General features: G+C 47.7%; 2 protein-coding genes across 2 annotated transcripts in view; one reads left to right on the top strand and one right to left on the bottom strand.

The window, feature by feature from the left end:
- The window catches only part of POLD3 (DNA polymerase delta 3, accessory subunit), a 240,208-nt gene that overhangs the window by 54,658 nt on the left and 171,668 nt on the right, over positions 1–13,882 (top strand). The window lies entirely within an intron of this gene.
- The window catches only part of CHRDL2 (chordin like 2), a 45,163-nt gene continuing 35,687 nt past the window's right edge, over positions 4,407–13,882 (bottom strand). The window contains exons 10-11 of the mRNA XM_053385129.1: positions 11,018–11,110; positions 4,407–5,517 (exon numbers count right to left, since the gene is read on the bottom strand). Coding sequence (XP_053241104.1) covers positions 5,438–5,517; positions 11,018–11,110 — 173 coding nt within the window. The 3' untranslated portion in view covers positions 4,407–5,437. The remainder of the gene's footprint in view (positions 5,518–11,017; positions 11,111–13,882) is intronic.

Genomic DNA, 13,882 nt, shown 5'->3' on the forward strand with positions numbered 1-13,882 from the left:
AAAACGGAAGCGTAACACTCAGAACGGAGCTCGTTTGGCTTCTGAAAAAAGTTCGCAAACCGAAACACCTCCTTCCAGGTTTGCAGTGTTTGGGTTCCAAGTTGTTTGAGTACCAAGGTGTTTGAGAACCAAAAAAAGCCATGTACCCTAAAGGCAGCGCCCTCTCTGCTAACCTTCATTCCATTGATCTGAAAGCTGCCGTTGATTCAATCTCTGTGGGATAGGTAAAGCAAATAATTTACCGTATTTTTCGCTCCGTAAGATGCACCTGACCATCAGACGCACCTAGTTTTTAGAGGGGGAATGCAAGAAAAAATTTTTTTTAAAAGGGAGCGCTGAGCAGAGCATGTATGCATCCCAGGCTCTGCTCAGCGCTCCCTTTCACGAGCCGCGTGGAGCATGTGTGCAGCACTTGCAGGTTTTTCCCGCCTGCCTTCCGCCTGCATTCTCTCCATAAGATGCACACACATTTCCCCTTACTTTTTAGGAGGGAAAAAGTGTGTCATAATTAAACAGCGCCTATGTGATATTGAGCGACAGAATAATCTGGTTGCAATAAGGAAGTTTTCCCCATGCTATTATTCTTTCCCACCTAATCATTTTGACACTTTGCCACCCGATTTGCAAAATTTGACAATTCCAAAATACAGACGCTCTTTCGCAAGATTGAATATACAGCCTTCGGCCGTACTTGAGGGTCAATTTCAAAAAATTCCACTAGAAAAGCGGTTATGTCCCTTATGGAGGTGGCAGTATTGAGTCAGTGGCTCATGTGCTTCTGGCTTGGATCCATTATAAAGATTTGAGGAGTGAGGTTATTACCCCTCTACTATTGTCCATGCTGGGTTGCTCAACCATTGCAACTGTGTCCTTTCTTTTAGCAGATCAAGATGATCAGGTGACAGCAAAAACTGCAAGGTTTTTAGCGGGGCAATTAGAATAAGATCTATTATTTGATTATTGCTGTAAACCCCCAAAATGTATTTTCTATAGTTAAGTTTTTACCGCTATCTTCATTATATTTTATTTTATTCCCCCCCCCACAGTTTTATATTCTTTAATATACAACCACAGTATAAAGAGTATAATGAGAATGATTGGCAGACTTGTTTTGTTAGAAGTCTTTTTTATTTAAGTGTTTAATTAAGTATTAATTAGGAAGATTAAAAAAAATTATGTATGTAAATTTGCTTTTTCTTCATTTTTTCTTGTTTTTTCTTTATTTTTCTTTTTGTAGTATGAGATTGTAAATTCTTTCTATAATCGTGTAATTTGAATTAATAAAGATTATTATTTTAAAAAGGAAGACATTATATATATAAAATAGCAGGAGGAGGATGCTTGGCTTCAGAAACCAGTTTATTCTGATCTATGAGACAGAGATACGCATCTCCAAATAAATAGATTTCTCCCCAAACACCCCCAATCAAAACAAGCATAAATACATTTATCAGACTGTGACCCTTTCCCCCAAAAAACATACAGGGGCGAGTGCAAGTCCCTTTGCACGCTCTCCTCTTGTGACAAATGGACCACATTTGGTTCTTGGGAAGATGAATCTTTCGGTTGATCTGAGTGCAGCGAAGAACAGTGTGAGATACATTATAAATGTGATATAACCATGTACTAAACCACTACCGTAGTGCACAGTGTAGACAGTCTGCGCGAGACCCGTGGCGCCAAAACCGCCATCATCCCAGGCACAGGCGAGTGATGGGGGAAAGTCTGGTTTTAAACACGGGGACAGCTGGAAGGGTTTTCTAGCAGTCACGAAATTAAAAGATGCCTGCTTCTTGGGAGAAAAGCAATGACAAACCTAGACAGCATCTTAAAAAGCAGAGACATCACCTTACCAACAAAGGTCCGTATAGTTAAAGCTCTGGTTTTCCCAGTAGTGATGTATGGAAGTAAGAGCTGGACCATAAAGAAGGCTGATCACCAAAGAATTGATGCTTTTGAATTCTGGTGCTGGAGGAGACTCTTGAGAGTCCCATGGACTGCAAGAAGATCAAACCTCTCCATTCTGAAGGAAATCAGCCCTGAGTGCTCACTGGAAGGACAGATCCTGAAGCTGAGGCTCCAGTACTTTGGCCACCTCATGAGAAGAGAAGACTCCCTGGAAAAGACCCTGATGCTGGGAAAGATGGAGGGCACAAGGAGAAGGGGACAACAGAGGGCGAGATGGCTGGACAGTGTTCTTGAAGCTACCAACATGAGTCTGACCAAACTGCGGGAGGCAGTGGAAGACAGGAGTGCCTGGCGTGCTCTGGTCCAGGGGGTCACGAAGAGTCGGACACGACTAAACAACTAAACAACAACAACTCCACGTGGGAAGGGCTGAACCACTTTTGAGAACATGAGAGCCTGCTGGAGCCAGCCAATGGCCCATCTAGTCAAAGGCCTGGAAACGATGCCTTATGAGGAACGGCTAAGGGAGCTGGGCATGTTGAGCCTGGAGAAGAGGAGGTTAAGGGGTGATATGATAGCCATGCTCAAATATATAAAAGGATGTCATATAGAGGAGGGAGAAAGGTTGTTTTCTGCTGCTCCAGAGAAGCGGACACGGAGCAATGGATCCAAACTACAAGAAAGAAGATTCCACTTAAACATTAGGAAGAACTTCCTGACAGTAAGAGCTGTTCGACAGTGGAATTTGCTGCCAAGGAGTGTGGTGGAGTCTCCTTCTTTGGAGGTCTTTAAGCAGAGGCTTGACAACCATATGTCAGGAGTGCTCTGATGGTGTTTCCTGCTTGGCAGGGGGTTGGACTCGATGGCCCTTGTGGTCTATTCCAACTCAATGATTCTATGATTCTAGTCAAGCATCCTGTTCCCACAGTGCCAGCCAGAAGCCTGCAAACAGGATCCGAACACAGGAGCCCTCTCCCCTCCTGGTGGCTGGGATTCAGAAGCTGGGTTGCCTCTGACTGTGGAAGCAGAATACAGACATGATGTGTCCCAATTCTTCCACGCATCATTTACCAGCTCTGCCATTTTTTTAAAATACCGTATTTTTTGCTCTATAAGACGCACCAGACCACAAGGCGCACCTAGTTTTTGGAGGAGGAAAACAAGAAAAAAAATATTCTGAATCTCAGAAGCCAGAACAGCAAGAGGGATCGCTGCGAAGTGAAAGCAGCAATCCCTCTTGCTGTTCTGGATTCTGGGATAGCTGCGCAGCCTGCATTTGCTCCATACGACGCACACACATTTCCCCTTACTTTTTAGGAGGGAGTTGGTTGGAGCCTGGTAACTATAACGCCAAGGTGTCAGGTTCGATCCCTGTACGGGACGGCTGAACATTCCCGCATTGCAAGGGGTTGGACTAGACTGCAGCGGTTCTCAACCTGTGGGTCCCCAAATGTTGTTGGGATACAACTCCCATCATCCCTCAGCTAGTGAGGGATGATGGGAGTTGTAGTCCAACAACTTCTGGGGGCCCACAGGTTGAGAACCGCTGGTCGCTCGCTAGAGGATCCTTGAATTCCCTTCCAGCTCTGAAATTCTACGGTTCTATGGTAAAATGTTAGAGGGTTTCTTTTAAAATCCCTCTAGATCAGCGGTTCCCAAAGTGGGTGGTATCGCTGGGTGGGATTGCGCAGTGGCCGAGGAAACCTCTCGGGCACCTGGGGCGGGGCAAACCGCCCGTAGGGGTGGGGCGGGGTGCGTGGCGCGGCACCCATATGGGCTAGGAACCAGCCGCGCTGCATGGTGCCCATAGGGACGGGCAGAAGCGGAGCTAGTGGCATAGGCGTGCATCCCAGGGGGGAGCACCATCGTCGGCACGCGTCCTGGGGGTACACCGCCCGCGGCGATGTTACCCCCCTCAGAGATGGCACCTGGCGCAGACCGCCCCCCCCAGCCCTTACCTTGCTCCACCTCTGGGATTATGGAGAGGGCGCTAAGAGGCAAAGGAGTGGGGCTTCTGGAGGAGTAAACGGCCACCACCAGACTTTGAAAAACAGGTATCAGTGGGTCAAGGTCATCCATTTTGCTCATTTGGATATGCGGAAGATATTAAAAATAAATTGAAGGGACCGCAGAAAGAGGGGGAAGCAAGTCAGGTTTTAAAATGTCGAACTGATTGAAAAATGAGTGAAATGTATACAGTGGTACCTCAGGTTACAGACGCTTCAGGTTACAGACTCCGCTAACCCAGAAATAGTACCTCAGGTTAAGAACTTTGCTTCAGGATGAGAACAGAAATCGCACGGTGGCAGCGGGAGGCCCCATTAGCTATAAAGTGGTACCTCAGGTTAAGAACAGTTTCAGGTTAAGAACGGACCTCCAGAATGAATTAAGTTCTTAACCCAAGGTACCACTGTATTTATATATATATAAATAAAGTTCATCCATTTTGCTGATTTTGGGGGGGGGGGTGGCGGTGGCAGGAGGGGGGTTATTGTTTTGCTTTGCTATGTATTTGCTATTTTTATCTTGTGTTTTTATGCTGTGAACCACCCTGAGATCTATGTATGAAGGGTGGTATAAACATTTAATAAATAAAAATAATAAACTAAATCGTTTCAATTGACTTTGGAATAAATGTGCAATTGCTACTGTTTTGAATTTTGTTGTGTTATTATCGTCCTTGGTGGGTTGTGCAAACTGCTTTTCTGAAGAACGCTTTTCATAGGGTAAGGTAGCGGGAGAATGGGGATGAGTTTGCGGAATGCCAAGGCGGGGAAATTTTGCCCAACCTCTGCGCCAGACACCCAAACAAAACAAAAAGCCCTTGACATAAGGTTTACATTCAAAATTCAAAGGAGAAGCAGAAGGAGAGTGGGCTTTTTAAGGCGTAGTTTGTCAAAGTATCCAGGGGAGAGCGTTTGAATTGTGGAAAACCTGTTCCAGTTCCTGAATTCAGATTTCAAATTCCGGCATCGGATGACAAAACTTGCGAGTCTGGAGTTTCATCAATTCTTGGTTGCACCCAAAACCTCGAGCGACACAGAGACTCCGACAGAACGGCTGGGAGGCAAATGAAAAATATTCCGTTTCTGCAACGGAAACCCTCTTCCTATTTGCCCTTTGCTATCCCAGAACAATCGGTGAAACAGCAGAATCAAAGCTCTATTGTGACGGTTTCCTACGTGCTCTATAGGAAGTGGCAACCTCTCAGTCTCCCCTTCCCCTAAAAGGTTAAAGCATCTTTCTTGGTTCTTCCCCCCCCCCACTACCCTTCGCAGGAAGCAGGCGAAAGAGCCACCCATTCACTCTTGCAGCATTTGGAAAGGCTGGTTGCATCGGCAGCACCTAGAGCGTTGAAGTCAAGCAGCCATATTGGTCGTCCTCATTCCCAGGGGTTAATTTGCTGGCATTTTCACAAAGCTGGTTGCAGATTGTCTTTCCTGCTTCTGCGGCGATAGTTTACTCAATAATGCAACTTTCCCCCATATATATTAATATCAATAGACTCCACCCCCCACCCCCAATTCTTTTACAAGTTCTTGATTTCTCTGTCCGGACTTTCGGAGATCTTCGCTTCTGGGCCTTGCACCAGGAACGTGTTCCAGTAAGCTGAGAGAAGATAGAAGGATATTCATTACTCACTATTCCCATGAAACGTATACCCTATAAGGGCAATAAACTATTTATAGAATATTATCTCTCCCCCATTCCCCATCCTCAAAAAAAAATGCTAGCAAAGAGAAAGGATCCTCTGGTACTTTAAATACTAATTTATTGCAGCGTGACCTTTTGCAAATGGGAATCTCCTTCTGCAGATGAACCGCCTTTTGCGAAATGAATCTATTCCTTCGCAAACCACACGCCCTCTATAAGGAACGCAGGGAGATGACTTTGGCTAGGTTAAAACATTGAGTCCGCCTAGCTTGGTATTGGCAGCCTGGCGAAATGCCAGATGCCTTGACTACAACTCCCATCGTTCCCAGCCAGCGTTGTCAATTGCATCTGGCTGTGGTGGACCTAAATTTTGAGGGCCATGAAGCTTCAATTGTCATGGGGCCCCCTTCGCAACGTTGGGTCCCATCAATATAATCTTCAATGGAGTTGTTCCAGAACAGATCGCAACCCCCTTTAGAAGAACTTTGCTGCTGGCTCTCAGACTCTGAGATTGTTGAAATCTTCACAACAACAAAAATAACTCATTTGAGTTGCATGACTCAAATTGGGTCTACATGCGCCAATTTTTTAAAGCAATGTGTACTCAAGTTGCTTCTGGGGCCGCTCCAGGATTAGTGGCCCAGAAGCTGCAGCTTCATGAGTTTCATAGTAGATCCAGCCCTGGCACTTGGCAGGGCAGCCATAGTGCCAAACAGCTGGAGGGCACTAGGTTGCCAAAGGCTGGACCAGGCTGGCAGTGGGTTTCCAAGGTTTCAGCCAAGGGCCTCTCCAAGCCTGCCTCTAGATTCGAGCTGACCAAAGACACTGAGGTCCAGCTCCGAAGGGCCTTCTGGTGGTTCCCTCCCTGCGAGAAGTGAGGTTACAGGGAAGCAGGCAGAGGGCCTTCTCGGTGGTGGCACCCTCCCTGTGGAACGCCCTTCCATCAGATGCCAAGGAAATAAACAACTACCTGACTTTTAGAAGACATCTGAAGGCAGCCTTGTTTAGGGAAGTTTCTAACGTTTGATCTTTTACTGTGTTTTTAATATTCTGTTGGGAGCCACCCAGAGTGACTGGGTAAACCCAGAAGATGGGCAGGGTATAAATAATAAATTATGATGATGATGATGATGATGATGATGATGATGATGCAAACATTAAATGGAAACTTGCTGCAAGATATGGAAAGGTCATGGACATCTGTGGGTTTAAAACAGATTTGTGGCAGACATTAAGAAGGTGAGAAGACTAAATAGTCTTTCTGGTCCAGCAACTTGTCCTCACCGGAGGCACCAACTTGACCAGAAGATTTGGGGGGGGGGGGTTGATGGCGCATGCAAAAGTTAAAAAACTCAAAATCCAGGACATTTGCTTTAAAATGTAAAATTCTCTCCGGATGAGAATATAGGACCCACCCCCTCAAAAGAGGACATGTCTGGGAATTCCCTATCAGTCACTGAAGCCTTGACAAACTGTGATCAGCCTCCTCTGCAACTGATTGTTGACCCCCCACTGCAAATATTTTATTGGGGGGGCGGCGGAGGGACCTGGGCCCCTTAAGAGTTGGCACCTATGGTTCTGACAGTGGCCAATCAGATGCCCCAAACGTAAAAAGGTAAAATACCCCTGGATGGTTAAGTCCAGTCAAAGGCAACTATGGGGTTGCAACACTCATTTCGCTTTCAGGCCGAGGGAGCCGGTGTTTGTCCACAGACAGCTTTCCAGGTCATGTGGCCAGCAGGACTAAACCACTTCTGGTGCAACAGGACACTGAGATGGAAACCAGAGTGCATAGAAATGCTGTTTACCTTCCCGCTGGAGCTGTACCTATTTATCTACTTGCACTGGCGTGGTTTCAAACTGCTAGGTTGGCAGGAGCTGGGACAGAACAACAGGAGCTCACTCCGTCATGGAGATTCGAACCGCCTACCTTCTGATCAGCAAGCCCAAGAGGCTCAGTGGTTTAGACCACAGCAGAAAATTCTCACACAAAAGCCCTCTCCCCTCCTGTAGTTTTCAACAAGGGGTATTCAGGAGCGTTTCTGTCTCCCAGCTATGGTGGCAGAGCACAGCCACATCATAGCTAGAAGCCATCGATGGTCCTGTTCTCCACAAATTTACCCAATTCTCTTTTAAAGTTTGGTGGAAATCGCTGCCTCCGGCAGGAGCATAGCTATCAACTTTTCCCTTTTCTTGCGAGGAATCCTATTTGGAATGAGGGAATTTCCCTTAAAAAAAGGGAAAACGTTGACAGCTATGCGCAGGAGCGAGTCCCAGAGTTTAATGACGTTCTGCGTCTTTCATGTTCCGGAACAGCCATGACACAATCGCTAACCTTAGAGAGGTATCTGTCTGCTGGCCTTTTAAGCAATCTTAACAAATGATTCCTACAGGAAAGCAAAGCCTGTTCTTTCAGTTTCTGGTAACAACACTTACATATCTTCCAGGAATGCTCCAGGAGCTATTTTTAATATGGGGGATTATTTTTAATATGGGGAGGGGGAATGGATTCGTCTGACACATCTTCCGCTTCCCAGAATGCCAGATGGATTGCATATTATTAGACACCAAGCAGCTCTACAGACTCGGGAAGGGACGCGATTCAGCGTGGGTGGGGGTTTCGTAACCCTCGGTCCGCCCTCAACGAAATGCGAGCGGGTGTCTCTGGCAGCTTCTGATGTCCCGTAAAGTGCAGAGACGGAAGAAAGACTCCCAGCAGTCCAGTGACTAACAGGGCACAGAACAGAACAAATTGCGAGCTTAAGGCGATGTGCATTGAGACTTGAGGCAAGTCTCCCTTTAGTAGAAGTACAGTGGTACCTCAGGTTAAGTACTTAATTCGATCTGGAAGTCCGTTCTTAACCTGAAGCACCACTTTAGCTAATGGGGCCTCCTGCTGCTGCCGCACTGCCGGAGCACGATTTCTGTTCTCATCCTGAAGCAAAGTTCTTAACCCAAGGTACTATTTCTGGGTTAGTGGAGTCTGTAACCTGAGGCGTATGTAACCTGAAGCGTATGTAACCCAAGGTACCAATGTATGGACTTGGCAAAGAACTCTTAACTTCTGGTTCCAGCTAAACTCAAATCCCCCCCGGTTTACTTCATGACTCCCATGAAAGTGCCTGGCTTAAAACCGTCTATCAAAAACTTCACTCTTGTGGCCTGTGCCCACAACACCTAGTCACTATGGGCCCTACTAAAGCAAACAGTCTAATTGGTCAACGTCTAAAAGATATTGAGCTTCGGAACAACCTGGCCACTATAAGGAAATTCTGCCCTTGGTATGTTCATTTTCCACCTCTCCATTTTGATTCTCTGGCCCCATATCGGCACAAACTTCTTATCCCAAAATACAGACGTGCTTTTGCACTTGCAAGACTGGATGTTTTGCCATCTGCGGTACTCGAGGGTCGATTCCAAAAGATCCCGCCTGAGAAACGCCTTTGCCCCTGTGGAGACGGTAGCACTGAAAATAGCGGCACATGTCCTCCTGTCTTGCACTCTCTACAAAGACCTGACAAACAAGATCATCACCCCACTCGTACTAACCATCCCAGGGCGCTCAACCACTGCCACGATGGCCTTTCTTCTATCAGATAACAGCAAAGGTTGCTAGGTTCATAGCAGGGGCAGTCAGAATAAGGGCCGCTAACTGACGGCTGATTCAGGACTTTAAATTGTGCTCTTATATCCAATCTCCTTTTCTGCGTATACTGTAATGTTCTACTGTTGCTATGGCCATTGGCTAATGCAGATAAAGTTTTATCTATTTATCTTAAGGCGATGTGTTCACACCGGGTAAAGTCTGCAAGGGCGGCTGGTTTGAAGCTCACCCACGTTCCGTTGCTTTCCGGTGCTTGTCAGGTTGGGGAAGTGTTTGTTGGGGAACAGAGAATGCGGCAGCTAGACTGGGGACTGGGAGCGGTCGCCAAGACCACGTAACACTGGTCTTGAAAGACCTACATCGGCTCCCAGTACGTTTCCGAGCACAATTCAAAGTGTTGGTGCTGACCTTTGAAGCCCTAAACGGCCTCAGTCCAGTAGACCAGAAGGAGCGTCTCCACCCCCATTGTTCAGCCCGGACACTGAGGTCCAGCGCCGAGGGCCTTCTGGCAGTTCCTTCCCTGCGAGAAGCCAGGTTACAGGGAACCAAGCAGAGGGCCTTCTCGGTAGTGGCGCCCGCCCTGTGGAACGCCCTCCCACCAGATGTCAAAGAGAAAAATAACTACCAAACTTTTAGAAGACATCTAAAGGCAGCCCTGTTCAGGGAAGTTTTTAATGTTTGATGTTTTATCGTGTTTTTAATATTCTGTTGGGAGCCCCCCATAGTGGCTGGGGAAACCCAGCCAGATGGGCGGGGTATAAATAATAAATTATTATTATTTATTATGATTTTAATTTTTTATTATTATTAGGGTGCCAGGGTGCCCTATCATATCATTCCCAAGCATCTTCTCCCCCACCCCCCTAACCAAAAGACTCCAAAATTTCTCTGGTGTGTTAGTGTTCTGCAAGCCAGGAGTTATTTTCCACTGGGGAGCATTCAAACACGCAAGGCACACACCCCCCAACCTAGAATCTCAGTGGTAGACTCCCAAGAGGGCTTTGCCTCGCATGGCATGCTTAGTTTTACAAGAAGCCCCCATTCGATGTTGTTAGCTGTACCAGAAAGTAAAGTGTCTGGGGGGGTGTGCATTAACCTCAACAGCTAAGAAAGCCAAACGTTTCAAGGTAGCTTGTCTTTGAATTTTATTGCATCCCCCCCAACCCCACTGGTCTTGCAATCCTACCTCATCTTTCCTGCTTCAACGCATAGCTGTCAACGTTTCCCTTTTTTTAAAGGAAATTCCCTTATTCCGAACAGGATTCCTCGCAAGAAAAGGGAAAAGTTGACAGCTATGCTTCAATGGAAGGGACGTGGGTGGCGCTGTGGGTTAAACCACTGAGCCTAGGACTTGCCGATCAGAAGGTTGGTGGTTCGAATCCCCGCGACGGGGTGAGCTCCCGTTGCTCAGTCCCTGCTCCTGCCAACCTAGCAGTTCAAAAGCACGTCAAAAGTGCAAGTAGATAAATAGGTACTGCTCCGGCGGGAAGGTTAACGGCGTTTCCGTGCGCTGCTCTGGTTCGCCAGAAGTGGCTTAGTCATTCTGGCCACATGACCTGTGGCTATATGCCGGCTCCCTTGGCCAGTAAAGCAAGATGAGCGCCGCAACCCCAGAGTCGGCCACGACTGGACCTAATGATCAGGGGTCCCTTTACCCTTTACTTTATGCTTCAACGGAGAGGGGAGGGGGAATTAAATACATTTTTGTAAGTTCGGTTGTTCCTCCCGCTGGAGTTAACAACATTTTTACCAAACCACCACCTCTCTGGGATTCTGTGTTGGCAAAGCCCCAAACGGACCCGATCTGAACCGCCAAGCCACCTTCGAAAGCTCTGCTCGGGTCAACCATACCTTCGTTTGTCCTGGAAACTAGCCGGAAGTTCTGCACTTCTTGCCGGAACTCTTGTTTCTTGACCTTCTTGATCTGGATCAAATGAAAGATTCCTACAAAAAAAAAAAAAAAACCAAGAACCAGACACAGATGCATAGTTTAGAAAATTATGTGGGATGTGATACATAGATAGCAGTCAAGTACAACATCCCTTGTTTTCCTAGAGTGGACATGCAAGGGGATGTTTGGTCCAGCCAGTCGGAACTTCCTGTTTCCTCCTGGGCTGGGACTTACTTCCTCTTACATGTGACTAGAGGTGGGCGTGACCTTACCTGACCAGGTAACACAAAAGGACAAGGCACACTGCATTCTCTTTGACTTCCTCCATCGTTGGAACAACAGCTTTTTAGCTAGAGATGCTTCCAGCCAACAGAGGACAAAGGGACTATCTCCATATGGGATAGATTCCAGATGTATATACTTTGTAACTAAGTCTGCCTTCAGGGATCCATCTGTGAACTGAATGTGTGAGTAAACTTCTTTTATATACAATGGTACCTCAGGTTACATATGCTTCAGGTTACATACACTTCAGGTTACAGACTCTGCTAACCCAGAAATAATGCTTCAGGTTAAGAACTTTGCTTCAGGATGAGAACAGAAATTGTGCTCTGGTGGCGCGGCGGCAGCAGGAGGCCCCATTAGCTAAAGTGGTGCTTGAGGTTAAGAACAGTTTCAGGTTAAGAACGGACCTCCGGAACGAATTAAGTACTTAACCCAAGGTACCACTGTATACTTTACACAAGATTGTGTCGTGTCTATTCTTTTAAGAGGGATATAAGGGAAATTACCAGGAATCTAAAGGGATGCAGGTGGCGCTGTGGGTTAAACCACAGAGCCTAGGGCTTGCCAATCAGAATGTCGGCGGTTCGAATCCCCGTGACGGGGTGAGCTCCCATTGCTCGGTCCCTGCTCCTGCCAACCTAGCAGTTTGAAAGCACGTCAAAGTGCAAGTAGATAAATAGGTACCGCTCCGGTGGGAAGGGAAACGGTGTTTCCGTGTGCTACTGTGGTTCGCCAGAAGTGGCTTAGTCATGCTGGCCACATGACCCAGAAGCTGTACGTCGGCTCCCTCAGCCAATAAAGCGAGATGAGCGCCGCAACCCCAGAGTCGTCCGCGACTGGACCTAACGGTCAGGAGTCCCTTTACCTTTACCTTACAGGAATCTAATATTGAGAAGCTTAAACAAGCTTGCAACAAGCTAACCGCTGTGAGTTTAAAAGGGGAATGTAAAAAAGTTATATGTTATAAAACCTGCTGCTGGCAAACCACTATGGACAGCGCATGTGCGGCGTCGCTACATACAGCACATGTGTCATACGTAGTGACACCGCACATGCGCCCTATGTAGCAATGCCCTGCCCGCGTGTCACGACGCCTTCGTTCGCCCCTGGTCTGGCCCACAGCTTAACACCGCAATGGGCCTTTGGTTGGCCACTGTGAGAACCACATGCTGGACTAGATGGACCACTGGCCTGATCCTGCAGCCTCTTCTCATGTTCTTATGCAGACTGAAGTGGCACAGGCCATGCTGCCTTGCCAGGATTCGACCACCTCATTCTGTCACGTGCATGGACACCTCCCCGGCCTCAGGTATGTCGCTGGAAGGGAACCTAAGAACAGGCTCAAACTACCGTATTTTTCGCTCCGTAGGACACACTTTTTTCCTCCTTCTTTTCCTCCTCCAGATTCCCAGCGAGGCGCCTGTCCTGAGAACCCGGAGGAGGAACAGAAGGGTCTCCTTCTGTTTCTTCTCCAGCTTCGCTTGAAGGGGCGCTGCGCAGTTCTCCCTCTCTGCGCAGTGCCTCTCCTTCGCAGGAGAGGTGTTGCTCAGAGAGGGAGAACTGCGCAGCACCCCTTCAGCCACGCGCCTGTCTAGAAGCCGGAGGAGGAGCAGAAGGGTCTCCTTCTGTTCCTCCTCCAGCTTCGCAGCCACGCGCCTGTCCTGCGAAGCCTGTCCTTCTCCAGCTTCGCTTGAACTGCGCAGCGACCCTTCAGCCATGCGTCTGCCCTGGCCTCTGCCTTAGCTGTGCGCAGCCTCTTCTGGGCAGGGGGAGCCTTCATCCCGCTGCCCTGAAGAGGCTTGGCGCGGTTATCCCAGAAGCCAGAACAGCCAGACGGTATCCCAGAAGTCCCACGGTATCTTGCTGTTATGGCTTCTGGGATTCAAAATATTTTTTTTCTTGTTCTCCTGTCCCCCAAACTGGGTGCGTCCTATCATCCGGTGCGTCCTATAGAGCGAAAAATATGGTATTTCCTTGGGGGTTTTTAAACAGAGGTTGGGTGGCCATCAGTCATGAATGCTTCAGCTGAGATCCCTGCATTGCAGGGGGCTGGACTAGATGACCGCTGGAGGGCCCTTCCAACTCTACAATCCTATGACTCTTTGGCTCTATTATCGAACCACCTGGAGCTCCGGCTTGTGCCGTAACACGGAGCATAAAAAGGACATTTATTTTATTTTGCCCGTTCATCCCTTCTCCTATCTAAGAGAAACCTCCTCCTCTCTGCCCTGCCCTTTTTTTCCACAGCTCCGGCCAAACGTGGTACATATTTCATCCGTCCTGGCAGACACAGCAACTGGGTTTTGGGTTTCTGCTAATCCCCCGACGTTTTGAAACGTGGCTCAAACAGGAAATATAAAAATATTTGTCTGCAGATTTATGCGCCTTTCTGTGCCGCTGCCATTGAGTCAATTGTTTAAAGCGGAGAGGGAAACGGACTGAGGTGCCTTTTTTTCTGAGAGAGAGAAAGAGAGAGAGAGAGAGAGAGAGAGAGAGAGAGAGAGAGAGGGTGGGCGCCCACATTGAGTCACGGAGTCGAA

Source organism: Podarcis raffonei, chromosome 4 (assembly GCF_027172205.1).
Source record: "Podarcis raffonei isolate rPodRaf1 chromosome 4, rPodRaf1.pri, whole genome shotgun sequence".
Lineage (NCBI taxonomy): Eukaryota > Metazoa > Chordata > Lepidosauria > Squamata > Lacertidae > Podarcis > Podarcis raffonei.